General features: G+C 38.4%; 1 protein-coding gene across 2 annotated transcripts in view; it reads left to right on the top strand.

The window, feature by feature from the left end:
* PNLIPRP3 (pancreatic lipase related protein 3) overlaps positions 1-13,090 on the top strand; it is a 49,827-nt gene extending 36,737 nt beyond the window's left edge. Inside the window, exons 8-12 of one of the 2 annotated variants that reach the window (XM_017543803.2) lie at positions 1,297-1,415; positions 4,127-4,259; positions 6,407-6,518; positions 11,818-11,985; positions 12,243-13,090. In XM_017543803.2, coding sequence (XP_017399292.1) covers positions 1,297-1,415; positions 4,127-4,259; positions 6,407-6,518; positions 11,818-11,985; positions 12,243-12,324 — 614 coding nt within the window. In that variant the 3' untranslated portion in view covers positions 12,325-13,090. Of the gene's footprint in view, positions 1-1,296; positions 1,416-4,126; positions 4,260-6,406; positions 6,519-6,711; positions 6,785-11,817; positions 11,986-12,242 lie in introns of those variants that run through there. The other variant, XM_037743966.1, reaches the window with a different exon arrangement.
* Positions 13,091-15,752: the final 2,662 nt, after the last annotated feature.

Raw genomic sequence — 15,752 nt, 5'->3', positions numbered from 1 at the left:
TGCACCTGCTGGGCTCACCACCAGAGTCACTCCACCCACTCAGGCTAGCAGTCTGTGCTCAGCTCACTCTGCTGACCTAGATCTCATGCCTGCCAAGGGTGAGCCAGGATGCCCACTGCTATGGTAGGGTGAGCGTCTTCATGCCAGTGCAGGCACTGGTTCCATGCGAGGCTGTGGCTGAACCAGGCATACTGCAAGCAGCTTCCATCTTGGGCGCCAGCTTCTGGATGAGGGAAATGTGGTGATGCCCAAAAACTCCAAGATGCCAGGAACCTTGGAGCCCCAAAGGGCGTGTTACAGCATGTTACAGCTCTGGCTTAGGGAACCCTGAGGTCTGAGCCCCCAGGAAATATTATAGCTCATTTGTGTTACAGCTTATTTGTTCCTACCATCTGCACAGTTCATCAAACAGGAGTGTGTCCTAGATTGTTTGGTCCCATTGCTCCACTCCGGCCCTCAGCTCCTGGGCTGTCTCAGCCCCACCTCCACTTCCTGTCATGTGGTGTGGGAGGGCCACAGTGTTATAGCAGCTTTTTTGGCACCTGCTCTTTGGTTGATCTCAGGTTCTTGTCCCAAGTCCAGGAAGAATGGGGTTACACAGATACCTGAAGAGTGAGCAAGGCAGAGAAGAGTTTTGTTGAGTGACAAAGTAGCTCTTGGTGGAGACGGGAACCCAAACTGGTTAGCCCCTACCTGAAGGCAGGTAGTTCCCAAACTGTGGCTGAGTCTGGGGTTTTTATAGGCTCAGAATGGGGGAGGTGTGCGCTGTAGGTAGCCTTGGAAAAAGCAACATTTGCTTGATTAAAAAACATTGTTCAGAAAGAACCAAAAACATTGTTCAGGAGAGACTGGACAAACAGGAATAGAAGTTCTCACTCTGGTCAGGAACTTTACCTGAAACTGACAGCTTGGTTTTCAGGCTTCACTTTGTTTTGGACTTGAAGGTCAGGTTTCACTGGGGACCCATCCCTATCTGCCTAAGAAATTGTTTGCTTCCTGCCACTATCACTAGGAAGTGACTCAGTGACTCAGTATATTAGTGTCAAAGCACGAAGCCATCCACATTTGCTTTTGTTTATTTCCATCTCTTGAATGTCCCTTTTGAGTCACATAACTCTTTGGTACAAAGAAAATGACATGTAACTTCGATAAATGTTGTACAATGTCTAAGCCTAGACAAAAGGTCTGGCCCTCCCAACTCAAGAGACTTCCACTTACAGTTACTCTGTCTAAGAAATGGTTCATGCTACCAGTTATCAGTAATTATTATCAGTTAATTGGCAATTGTTTTCACAGAAGTGGCTTCCTTCTTTGATTGTAACCATGCTCGAAGTCATCACTTTTATGCTGAAAGCATTCTTAATCCTGATGCATTTATTGCTTATCCTTGCAGATCCTACGCATCTTTTAAAGCAGTAAGTAAATCATTTCACTTGGAATTTAATTATAAAGTAATTTTTTGAAACACAGTCATCCAGCTAAACATTAGGGCTTTGAGTAGGTGGCAAAAACAATGCAACTACCATTTTGGGAAATAATGGATTGTTTCTGTGCTGAGTACTGAACAGTAGCTGGGATTGCTGGAGGGTTGAAATAATTCAACCAACTATTTGTATTCTGGTTGTTTCAGCTCTTTTGAAGATTATATACAATTTTGCTTTTTTGGCCATTTGTTATGCAGTAAGTAGATGCTACTGTGTAACGGGCATAAGTCTAGGGCAAAAATTTTTCTGCATATATATTTTAAATGTCATATTCAAAGATGCCCTAAGAAGGCTGAACCAATCAATAGCTACAACCAAACATATTACTATTTACTTGGAACATGAAAATTATTTTATTAAATTTTAATTATTTATACAGAGCAGAACTAAGGCATAGATAGCTCACAGGAATTCCACATAGATCAATATGTGACAAAATACAAAATCTGATTTTTCTTGAGTAAAAGAAAGAAAATCTATTTTGTAGAGGGAAGTGGAAACGATCTTCATTCTTGTGTTTTAGAAACCTAATCCCTTGTTTTATCACAGTAGAAAATGTGGGCTATTCAGCTGAAGTTTATGGTAAGTAATAGCACTTTGTGAATAACTTCTGTGCTGGGACAGGAAGAAGCATTTCCCTCCTGCTACAGAGCTTAGCAGGTGGACATGTTTAGGCCATCCTCTCAGTTTCTTGCCATTCTCAGAAAGCTTGACAGCCAAACATTATCATTTCCTACATATCCTCCTTCTCCCTGACCTCTCTCTTCTTCCTGCCTCTGCTGCTGCTCTGAGCACCCAAGGAATCCTGGCATTTACTCTTAGTGGAAGCAGGTCCTTGGAGTCATTGTATATTTGGAGATAAGAGAGTTAATTTGCCAAATTGGAGAACCTTAGAAGCTAGCTCATGCCTCATGGATGCTAATTTTTGTTACAAACTATAGAATGAATCAATTTCCTTGACATATTTTATTGTACTATACCCAAATAGTCATGCAATTAAATTAAAGTAAGTCAGAGCAAGCTGTGGCATGCACCTGTAGTACCAGCTACTTGGAAGCTTGAGGCAGGATATCCCTTAAGCCTGGAAATTCAAGGCTACAGTGCATTATGATCATGCTTCTGAATAACAACTGCACTCCAGCCTGGGCAAAAAATTGAGACCCCTTCTCAAAAAGTAAATAAATAAATAAATAAATAGGATGATACTATAGTCCTAGCCTAAATACCAGTGGTTTATTAAATTAAAAATTCAAAGCCTAAAATAGCAAATTCCCAAGCACTGCTACCCAGATTTTTTAAATGTTCACATTTCATTTATTTTCCTTTAGATTTTTAAAACATACAAATAAAATTAAAGAAGCAAAGTGCCTTATATTCCTTCCCCTAAAGCAGAGTTGAATTTGATATACATAAAATAAATGCTATTATGTTGTAAGTATGTTCTTGGTTTGCTGTTTTCATTAAATATTACAAATAAAAAATCTGAAATTCACATTCATGTACATAGATTTAATATATTTATTTTATAGGAATCAGCCATAATTTATTGATTCATTCTCCTACTAATGTGAGTTTTGATTGTTTCCAGTTTTGTTATTAAAAGCAATGTCTACCAACTGTGCCACCTTTGTATGTCTCCTTATGTACTTGAGTGGAATTCCTTCGTGGCATACAACAGAGGTGAAATTATCAAAGCATACATGCATTTCCTTCTTTATTAGACATTACCATTACCAAATCACTGTTTAAAATGTCTATCAATTGCAAAAAAAAAAAAAAATGAAGGCCAAAATTTAGATATAACCCAAGGCCACCCAAAACCACATAGACAAAAACAAGTCATCCTGATTTCCCAGAAACACTAGCACTAATCATAAATGAAACACAAAAACGTGAGCTTTACCTCCTTGTCAACATGATTCAGGGAAATTAAACCAATCAGCTATTGAAAAATCAACATAAATAACTCTATTTGCACTAGAGAAGAATGTTAATGTATAATAGCCAATCACAAAAAAGGTCAAAATACTTCCGCCTTTATGCTTTATAAACTATCCTGTGACTGCTGTAAGCTGGGGCTTCTTACCATTTTCAGTTTGAAGTCTCCCAGCTCAAGGACTGTTCTTTTGTGTACACAGCAAACTTTTAAAAATTTAAAAACTTGATCTGATTATATCTTTGAAATTTTAAAAATTATATTCCAGACTGGGAATGCAGTGAAGAGCAATACAGCTTACCATTAGAAGCGAACGGGAATTCCCCTATTACGTGTATTCAGTATTGCCAATTGCTTTTATGTTTGCAAATCTGCTGAATATGAAATTATACCTTTTAAAATTAACATATTCCTGACAAATCATAAGATTGAACATCTTTTTTACATAGTTATTGACTATTTGAATTTCCTCTTCTGTGGATTGTCTATTCATATTGTCTGCCCATTTTTCTAATAGGGACTTTCTCTTTTTCCCTCAGTTGCTTTTATTTTTGAAACCAGACATGGTGGCCTGTTAGGCACTTGTAAAATATGTGTACTTTATTTAAATTCTGGAGATGTATTATTATTTAATATTATATTACCAGTTTATTAAAAGGCCGCATTTCTAATTATTAAGTAATCTCCTCTTATTTTCTGTCATCAGGGAAATTGCTTCTTTTGTCCCAGAGAAGGTTGCCCAACAATGGGTCATTTTGCTGATAGATTTCATCTCAAAAATATGAAGACTAATGGATCATATTATTTTTTAAACACGGGGTCTCTTTCCCCATTTGCCCGTAAGTGTTGTAGCTAAGTTTTGTTGTAATGCTTTAAGATACTTATCTTTAAAAATTCAACAGTTTTTACTGAGTGTCTACTAAATAACTGGGCATTAGGCCAGACTGGGAATTCAGTGAAGAACAACACAGTGAGGTCATTAATTGAGTTTAGGCTAGTGGGAAAGACAGCAAGTAAAATCTCAGTTCCAATCCTGAGTAATAAACTTTCTCTTAGGAAACAAACAAGATACATGAAGAGCATAAAGGTCAGGGAGTCTTTCGAGGAAAGGAGATTTCTAAGCTGACTCCTGAAGGATGAGTAAGAGGGAGAAGAAAAGGAGGAGTATTCTAGGCAGAAGGGACCACCTATGTAAAGTCCTGGAAGTAAGAGAGAGCAGAGACTGTAAGAAGCCCCTGCCTGTATTGTAGCGACCAGCAGGACAGTGATAGGAGATGAAGTGGGAGAGACAAATTGGGTCAGATAGTGAAGGAAGGGTCTTGCATCCTTGCAACACGTGGAGAGTTTGGATTTTGTCTGTGGGTGAATGGAAAGCCATTGAAGCGTATTAAGGATTACTGGATTTTTTTTTTTCATTTATTTAGAAAAATCACTTTAGTTTCTGCATGGATTAGAAGGTCACAAGATGGAAGCAGGGTGCCTGTTAGCCAATTGTTCCAACAATTCAGGCAAGATAAATAGAAGTAGAGAAGTTGTAAAGATAGTCAGAAGGTAGAAGTGAAATGAACCGAGGTGAATGGATTTAAAAATGCAGAAAAGCAAGGAGTTAAGGACAGTTCTGGCTGTGGACACTGTGCCATTCTCTCAGCTTGACAACACAGGAAGCAAAGCTAGTTTGGAGCAAGATGATGGGCTAGTTTCTAACATGTTATGTTGGAGCTGCCTTTATGGCTTGAGAAGAGAGTTTGCCCTGTGAGGCAGGTAGAGACATGGATCTCAGCCTCTGGAAATGGATGTGGTCTACAGATAGAGATTTGGGAGTCACTCAGACTGTAATCAGTGTGGTGAAAGTGGATGATGTCATTACCCGAGAAGAATGTGCCAGAACAGAAGGAAAGAGAGCAGAGAAGGAGGCCCCTGCAAGGGAGACTAAAGAATGGTTAGAGAGAAGGAAGGTCAGCAAAGGTTACCATTAAAAGAGCCAAGGAAAGAAAGATGAGGAGGAAGAGAGAAGGCATACATCACACCAAATATTTTTATAACTTTCAAGAATGGAAGTCCTGTGTCTTCTTTTGTTTATTCCCTTTGTATTGTGGTCAAATGAGACAGGGCCCCACAGAGGCTCATTGGATGAAGAAACAATTCAACCCTTAGTGAGCTTGGCTGGGGTGGTTTCAGTGGAGAGACGACGGCAGGGAGAGCCAGATTCCAGTAGAATGAGCTAAGAAGAGAAAGAGAATTATTTGGCAATGATTAACTCATGAATTAAAATTTCTCTTTGGTAGGTTTCTTTCCCATTTCAATTCTTTTCAAATAATCATATGAAGAATTGCATTTTTCAGTTTGTTATTAAGCATACAGTAATTTTAAAATTCAGAATAAAAGATCTGTGTAGCTCTAAATGTAAAAAGTTACATATGGCCATTTGCAAGGGAATTATCCTACTGGCAGATACTATCTTGATCTATAGCTATGTGGACTGGGCATTTTTAACACATATCCCTGCAGGAGAAGAGGAATGACTCACTTTGCCACTAAATGTTTATAAAAGCACACATCTTCTTGCCCAATAGATGTTCTAGATTTTTCTGGATTAATGGTCACACTATGGCAAATAAAAACTTGGCTATAGAAAGTATACATACTATATGTGTGCCACACAATACAAAGGAAATAGACAAAAGAAGACACAGGACTTCCATTTTTAAAAGTCATAAAAATGCCTGGAAAAATAAAGAATTTTGTTTTTAAAATATTATTAAACTATTTGTTCTGAAAAATTAAAATGTGACCCTTAATATGTATTTTTGAATGTAGTTTTTCACCAAATTCACTGAAACTAAAGTTGTATATTTGCACAAAAATGTGCAGTACCATTCAAATACAACCCTGAAAATTTTATTTCCATTAAAGGACCCAGGATGCCATACTTCTTATGTGTTTTTAACCCTTTCTCTTCCTTTCTTTCTTGTTTCCTTATATCTAGGTTGGAGGCACAAATTGTCTGTCAAACTCAGTGGAAGTAAAGCCACTCAAGGGACTATATTTCTTCATGTAAGGGGGACAATTGGGAAAACTGGGGAGTTCGTGGTTGCCAGGTAAGCAGAGTGAGAAGCTGACTCCTTGCACAGGGCAGAGGGCTCAGTAACACTCAGTGAGACTGGCTCAGTATACTGTTGAGTCTTCTCTTTTTCTGTAATTCCACAGGCTACCATGTTATCTTTGATTTTTCTTTTTACTTCATGTTTTCCAAATATAAATTAGAAATCATAATATGTATTTTCTCTACAGTTTCAACTAGAAACAGAAAATGTTAGGAAGTGATAACATGAAAATACAGATCTAGCAAGTAAAATAATTGAACAGTATTCAACGTATATTTTTAATCCCATTCATTTAATATTATACAAATATAAGCTTTATATTTTTATTTGTGTGAGTAACAAATAAGATATTTATATAAATTGCTGGATTTCTAATAAGTGAGCTAAGTACTACCCACAGATACAGGACATGTGTTGGAATAGTAAGAGGTAAAAATAATTCAGTCAGAGGTAAAAATAACTCAGATCATTTTGTATCTTTTGCTAAAGCCTTATTTTATTTGAGATTTTCTTAATCTTTTATTTGTTCAGCCTTAGCATTTTTGTATTGTGTATTTCATGTCTATTATTTTATTCTGTAATTTATGTCAGAATTAACATTATACATACTAATTAGATGCAACCTTTTTTGCAAACAGATGAATGGATTAGGTGTTTTATCTCTGTGATTTCCATCATCCTCAAACACTGGGCACAGGCACGAAAAGCAGAGATTTGTGGATATTTTGTCAGTTGAGAGGTGCATCAGTTTTATCACTGGCAGAGTTTCTGCACATCTTCTTGCCTTGGTGCAACCGCCTGTAAATAGAAGCTCAGTGAGTGATGATCTGGATCCTGGTTGGTGCACAGGCTCCAGCCCACCCTTCTAGCCATATCTCCCACCATTTGGCTTTGTTCCACCTTCAGTTCAGTGAGATTACACTGTTTGCACTACCCAGCAGTGAATAGATCCTACCCTCACCTTTCTTCCGGACTTCACCCATGCTGTTCTTTGGTTGCAAATACCTTTTCCTGCCTGCTATTTTGTTTCTGCCTGTTCTTCATGGCTCCATCAAGCATCCCTCTGAGAGCAGTTGAGCACAATCATGTGCCTGTGGTTTGGAGGCTCATAGGACACTGGATAAAGCTGTGTAATTTGTGGCCTGGACAGAGCACCTAACCTGGGGCAGCTGGTGATGAATATGCAGTTTCTGCCTCTTTTAAGATTTGTGAGAGCGTTTCCACATCTCTGTTTTTCTTTCAGTAATAGCTGAAGAAGCTGTTTGTGATGTTGCTGCATAGTTACCCAATCCTCTTTTAAAAATAAGTAAGCATTGAAAGTTCACAACAGATTTCTCATCTTGAAATGAAGTCAGCTAGCTGAATTTCTGTGCTGGTCTAGTTCTATTCTTCAGGCAACCTTTATAAGTCCAGTTTTTCCATTCTCATGGATAGGAAGAATCAATATCCTTAAAATGGCAATATCAATAACATGAAAAGACAGATCTGGAAAAATGTTGATAGTATATAAGGTATATTTTTAATCCCATCCATTTAATGTTATACAAATATAAGCATATATTTATTTGTGCAACTCACAGATAAGTAAGATGTTTATATAAATTGTGAAATTTCTTTTTCTTTTTTTTTTCTTTTTTTTTTTTTTTGTGAGATGGAATCTCACTCTGTCACCCAGGCTGGAGTGCAGTGGCGCGATCTTGGCTCACTGCAACCTCCACCTCCCAGGTTCAAGTGATTCTCCTATCTCAGCCTCCTGGGTAACTAGAATTACAGGTACCTACCACCATGCCCAGCTAATTTTTGTATTTTTAGTAGACACAGAGTTTTACCATGTTTGCCAAGCTGGTCTTGAACTCCTAACCTCAAGTAATCCACCCACCTTGGCCTCCCAAAGTACTGGTATTACAGGCATGAGCCACCGTGCCTGGCAAAATTGCTGAATTTCTAATAGGCTATCTAATTCCCAAAGCAATTTATAGATTCAATGTTATCTATATTAAACTACCATTGTGTTTCTTTACAGAGCTAGATAAAATTATTTTAAAATTCATATGGAACCAAAAAAAAAAAAAAAAAGATCCTGAATAGCCAAGGCAATCCTAGTCAAAAAGAACAAAGCTGGAGGCATCGTACTACCCAACTTCAAACAACACTACAGGGCTACAGTAACCAAAACAGCATGGTACTGCTACAAAACCAGTCATGTAGACCAATGGAACAGAATGCAGAATCCAGAAATAAGGCTACATACCTACAGCTATCTGATCCTTGGCAAACCTGACAAAAACATGCAATGGGGAAAGAATTCCCTACTCAATAAATGGTGCTGGAATATCTGGCTAGCCATATGCTGAAGACTGAAACTGGACCCCTTGCTTACACCATATACAAGAATTAGCTCACGATGGATTAAAGGCTTAAACGTAAAACCCAGAGCTATAAAAACCCTGGAAGATGGCTGGGCACAGTGGCTCATGCCTGTAATCCCAGCACTTTGGGAGACTGAGACAGGCAGATCATGAGGTCAGGAGATCCAGACCATTGTGCCAACATGGTGAAACCCCATCTCTACTAAAAATACAAAAATTAGCTGGGCATGGTGGCACTTGCATGTAGTCCTAGCTTAGGCAGGAGAAGCACTTGAACCTAGGAAGTGGAGGTGGCAGTGAGCTGAAATCACACCACTGCACTCCAGCCTGGCAACAGAAGGAGACTGCATCTAAAACAAACAAACAAACAAAAATACCTGGAAGACAATTTAGGTAATAGCACTCAGAACATAGGCATAGGCAAAGATTTCATAATGAAGATGCCAAAAGCAATTGCAACAAAAGCAAAAATTAACAAATGGGATCTAATTAAACTAAAGAGCTTCTGCATAGCCAAAGAAACTGTCAACAGTGTGAATAGACAACCTACAGAATGGGAGAAAATTTTTGCAACCTATCCACCTGACAAAATGTCTAATATCCTGCATCTATCAGGAACTTTAAAAAATTTACAAGGCAAAAAACAAAACAAAACAAAGCAAAAAACACACAACCAACTATATTACCAAGTGGGCAAAGAACAACAGACACTTTTCAAAAGAAGACATACACATGGCCATCAAGCATATGAAAAAAGCCCAACATCACTGATCATTAGAGAAATACAAATCAAAACTATGATGAGATACCATCTCACACCAGTCAGAATGAATATTATTAACTGTCAAAAAATAACATGCTGGTGAGGTTTTGTCGAAGGCCTCAAAGACCTAAAGGCAGAAATACCATTTGACCCAGCAATCGCATTACTGATTATGTACCCAAAGGAATAGAAGTTGTTCTATTATAAAGACACATGCATACATATGTTCATTGTGGCACTGTTCACAATAGCAAAGATGTGGAATCAACCCATATGCCCATCAATGATAGACTAGATAAAGACTAGACTATATACCATGGAATACTATGCAGCCATAAAAAAGAATGAGATCATGTCCTTTTCAAGGACGTGGATGGAGCTGGAGGCCATTATCCTTAGCAAACTCATGCCGAAACAGAAATCCAAATACTGCATGTTCTCACTTATAAGTAGGAGCTAAATGATGAGAACACACGGACACATAGAGGGAAACAACACACTCGGGGACCTATCAGATGGTGGAGGGTGGGAGGAGGAAGAGGATCCGAAAAAATAACTAATGGGTACTAGGCTTAATATCTGGGTGATGAAATAATCTGTGCAATAGACCCCCATGACACATGTTTACCTATATACCTGCTCATGAACCCTTGACCTTAAGTGTTAAAAAAAAAAAAAAAATCCAGCTTCACCATAGGTTGTATCTTAGCTAATTGGGCTTTTAATGACATAAAGGGCTGCATTGTATGGGCACTGAGTAAAGACAGTTCATGGAATAACAGAAAAATTACCCTTGGCTGGGTGCAGTGGCTCACACCTGTAATCCTAGCACTTTGGGAGGCCAAGGGCGCAGATCACAAGGTCAGGAGATAGAGACCATCCTGGCCAACATGGTGAAATCCCATCTGTACTAAAAATACAAAAATTAGCTGGGTATGGTGGCATGCACTTGTAATCTCAGCTACTTGGGAGGCTGAGTCAGGAGAATTGCTTGAACCTGGGAGGTGAAGATTGCAGCAAGCCGAGATCACGACATTGCACTCCAGCCTGGCGACAGAGTCAGACTCCGTCTCAAAAGGAAAGTTGCCTCTGGTAATTAAATCAATTAATTCTACTAGTAATATAATAAGACAGACCCTAGGAATAGCAACATTCATTCATTTAGCAAATATGTAGGTCCCTACACTGTGCCAGGAACTGTTCTAATTGCTGGGGATACAGACACAGGTCATTCTTTCACAGAGCTTATGTTGGAGTTTGAGTAGACAAATGATACATTAACAGTAGAATAGCTATAAGTTATGAAGAAATAAGGCAAGATGATATAGTATGGAGCAACATGGGGACAAGTTTAGATTGGATTGTAACTTAATCATTTACTAACTATACCTTAATTTGTGTTACAAACACAACCAAAAAAGGGACTGTTTCATCAGAAGGAGAATATTAGCAATGGCTATAGGAAATTGAAGTCAGGAAGCTCTTATGGAGGTCAGAGATGTTGGTTTGGGTGCCATGACCAATCTAAGTCACAGTGGAGAATTTTTGTTTGATGAAGAAGAAATATGACATTGGTCTCACTTTGCCTTAGATGGAGCATACCTTATGCCTTGAGAGACAGCACCTCTCTCTACTCTATTGCCATGGGGAACAAAATGTCTTCTGATCACTAGTTTGGTTATCCAATTCCTTTTATATGGTTAAGGAAGGTACCAGAAGGGCATGGAAGCATTCTGGTTAATCAAAGGGAGGCATTTCCCCACTGTGAATTGTTGAGCAGGCTCCTGGTTTATATATAAGCCTTATGTAAATTTAGTCCACTATTGACAGTTTCTTGATTTACTGGTGTCAGTATTATCTGGTTTCTGATACTACAAAGCCATCACCAGGCCTTTCACTATGGAGAAATCACAATAACACCTCTGCAGGTATTCTCTAAAAATCACCTAGCCAAGCTTTCCATTTATTATACCCTTCTTTCAAACTTCAGAACCATGCTATTCTGAGATGCTGATCAATACACATGGAAAGTAGAAATCTCCTACAAGCAATTGCTAGCAAATACAAGTGTCTCTTCCATAGTACATACCCAGTTGTGTTTTCTTTCATTCAGCGTTGTGAATACCCAGTGCAAACTTAGAAGTCTTATTTTTATTTACAGTGGAAAGCTTAAGCCAGGCATGACTTACACAAAATTAATCGATGCAGATGTTAACATTGGAAACATTACAAGTATTCAGTTCATCTGGAAAAAACATTTGTTTGAACATTCTCAGAATAAGTTGGGGGCAGAAATGGTGACAGATATATCTGGGAAATATGGATATAAGTAAGTATTACTTTTTCATTTTCATAGTTTACATTTTGTAAATGGTGTTTAAGTCCATAATTTGAAATGTGCAAGTAGTGTAAAAATTTATAGACTTTGAAATTTTGCAATTAAAGAAGGAAAATTTAAGAAACCAATGCTATATTTGCAGAAGTGTTAGAAAATAAGAATTACTCATTACATCAGGGGATCTACCAATGTCTTTTTCTTCCCTGGTATCATGTTAAAATTCCTTTTTTTCTTTAAAAAATTTTCAGATCTACATTCTGTAGTGAGGACATTGTGGGACCTAATATTACCCAGAACCTGAAACCATGCTTATCTCATACACAGTCTTGATGGATTTCTTTAGAAGGAGCAACGAAGAAAAATGTTTCCTTCCACCTGGCATCCAGACCAAACTTGACTCTTGTAAATACTCAGAAAAGAACAGGTTTGTTTCTTTTCTGTGCAGAATGTTCATCTCATTGCACCTTAAAAACACACTGAACCCTGGGACTAAAGATAGTTTCCATGATCTGTAGAAATCTGGGTATCAGTGACAAAATAGAGCTGCTTGAGAATTTTTCTGAATAAGAGGAGGTGATGCAAATGTATGGTGAGCATATAAAGTCACTGGAAAAAAGTGAGCCTCTGGTTTGCTAAGGTTTTGAAGTACATTTAGAATATTTCCAGGTAGAATAATCATTGTTCTAAAGTTATATAAAACTATTTGTTATGCTGTTAAATCTCACTGGATAAATTATGGCTATAGTGCATGATATATAGTAGATTATAACCTTGCGGACTGATGTGTCTATCTAGTAATGAAAACTAATGAGATTGCACTAGTATTTCCAAGGTGTTCCTTGGTGTTCAGGGTGTGCATAAGAGAGATTTTGGAGGTTATCTGTTATGTGTTCATCAGTTAGCAATGAGACCTGAAGTTCAACAACCCAGGGTATAGCCCCGTACCTCCAAAAGTCACTGCCACAGGAGAATTACTCCTCTCCCCTGGACCTTGAAACCTCTATATTGAATTGTATTTAGCTTTAAGGGAGCGTTTCATTTATAAAGCACTTGAATAACACTTTGTTCTTGCAATAACAATATTATAATATTTAAATGTGCCAATTGTAGGGTTTTTTTCTTTATTTTCCTTCAATTTCTTCTAAGTCAGTTGTCCTTAGCCAAGGAAAGGGAGAAATTTATATTTTCATTTGCTCTGTTTTCTATCACTAGGCCCAGTGTTTAGCCTATAGGCCTGTGCAATAAATATTGTTAGAAAGAAATGATGACAGATACTCTGCAAAGGGCTTCTTGATTCTCCTTGCACCTCCCTGCCAGCTGAACCTTTGGAAGGACCTGTGAGTGTACATAAATAAACCTGTATTGTGGCAGAAAGCAGAGAAACAAGTGGGATGACTCATTTTGCAAGTGAGGGATGGAAGATTGCTGGGAGGGAGGAGGAAAGCAGGTTCAGGTACATTTGGTATGATCTGGAGGAGTCTACTCTCACGAGTGGGTTGCACATATTCAGACCTAGGCCACCCCAGGAGCAGAATGGCTATGAGTAAGCTCAGTAGAAGGGACTGACCCATACTGAGTAATTGTGTCACAGTCCAGCATTCATTAGCAAGCTGGCGGTGGAGTCAGCACAGACCCTAGGTGAGAATAGTCCTCCTGAAAGCAGCTGTCCTGGGCCTGCACAAGTCCTAAGTTGGAGGAAGAGGCAAGGAGCCAGCTGTGGCATTAGGCAGTCTGAGTCCTAGCGGCCTCCTTGCCCAAGAGGTCTCTAGGCTGGCTCCTTCCAGGCTTGAAAAGACTAATGGGAGTCAATTAACTTCTGAGAACCCTATTTTAATAAAGTATAGACTTACTGTCCGATAGTTCTAAATACTTGTCTTTTTTTGCATTATTAGAATGTGTGAGGATGAAAAATAGTGCATGAACTACCTAGACAAAGGAATTCCAAAAGTTCAAGGTGATGCCATTATTTTCTGTGTGTGCTATTCCCTAAGGAAGCACTATATATATGTATATATATATGATTCCCTTTCCCTCTGAGTGCCCTGCATTATTGTAGCATAGTAATTTTGGCCTACTACTGTTTGGGCAAGGACTATTAGGGAATCGTTCTGCTTCCTGAATGAATGCTGAAAACGACTTCCAGTCTAATTACCCATTACTTCCTCCACTCTCTGTGACTATTGACTCATACTCATGCCTTGTCATCATATCACCCACAAATGCTCACCTCCAAACTCGCCAAGTGGAATGTCTTCTTTGACCACGGCTGCCTCTCCTTCAGGCTTGCTGAGTGACTTTTTTTTTTTAATCGTTAGGCAAAACCTTAACCTTGAATGCATTCAGATTTCCTTTCTCTGGGTGAGCACCTGCAGTGCTGTTGGGATAGCCGTACCACAGAGAAGGCGGATGTAATTATAAGGTATATCATATGATGCATCTTGTGATCAGCACTGTCCTGAAATGTGTTTCTTTTGACATCTCCGGCACCAAACTCATGGAAAACAGATGCTATGATCAGATAACAATCTCTACTGTTTTTGATCCAAACACATCAACTACCTACATTTGCATCCATTCTATCCTTTTTCTTTCTAATAGGGAAGCTGCCTCTTTTCTCCCAGGCTAATCCCTGCCTCTGCACAGTGCATTCCATCCTCTCCTGCTTTCTTGGGAACACTGCCCTACTGGTTACTTTTTCTTTCTTTTGTATATTCAACTTCTCATTGCATCTGGTTTTTAAAATTTGAAGTCCTTGCCATTAGAAAAAAAAAATCCTTCCCAGTCCTAACTTCCTCTCTGCTCCCATCTGACTTTAGAACAGCTCTTACCCAGATTTCCAATGACTACCAGTCACTAAGTCAAATGGGAAATTCTACTCATTTGCTCCATCCCACAGCAGAGTTCATCACTGTTGTCAACTCCTCCCCACTCTCTCTTTTTAAAAATTAAAAAAAAAATTATTGTAGAAACTTTTAAATCTTCACAACAGCAAAGAAAGTAGTAAACTAGCACCCACAGGTGCCTGTCAACCAGTTTAACAATTTTCAAATATTGGCAGTCCTATTTTGAGTTCACACAAACACACTCCCTATTTTTGTTTTGTTTGTTTTTGCTGGAGTGTTTTAAACCAAATCCTAGGCATAATGCTGTTTCTCCCATTTATACTTTAGTATGTATCTGTATACAATAAACTTGTTTACTGTAACTACAAAATGAATTTTATAAAAATGGATGATAACCATTTTTAAGTGAATTTGAGATTAACTGAAAAGTTGATAGTTATTTTAAAGTATCATTTTATATTCAAGTTGTATTGAAATCTCCCAGATTGTCTCAAAAATGTCTTTTGGCAGTTAGTTTATTTAAACTGGGACCCAAGCAAGGTCCACACACTGCGTTTGATTGACGTGTTCCTAAATCTCTTCGTCTGTAGCAGCTTCCCCTCCCACTTCTTCCACACTAATTGTTAAATAAACCAGGTCACTCATCCTATAAAAATGCTCACATAAAACTGATGGAATTCCTCTGGTATCCTTTAATGCATTTCTGTATCTTGTATATGTACTGTAACCAGTAGTTCATTTGAAAGACTTGGTGAGATTCAGGTTCTTGTTCATTAGACAGTGGGGCATGTCCACATGCCTGGTAGCCTACAGCATGGGTAATTTTCACACCTTGCTTATTGCTCTCAAGTTAACCGCTGATCCTTTTCTTCTTTTCTTAAAGGACTGTGTATGTAATAGCATTTTACACATTTG

Source organism: Cebus imitator, unplaced genomic scaffold, assembly GCF_001604975.1.
Source record: "Cebus imitator isolate Cc_AM_T3 unplaced genomic scaffold, Cebus_imitator-1.0 Scaffold161, whole genome shotgun sequence".
Classification (NCBI taxonomy): Eukaryota; Metazoa; Chordata; class Mammalia; order Primates; family Cebidae; genus Cebus; species Cebus imitator.
This window is presented reverse-complemented; position numbering and strand designations above follow the sequence as displayed.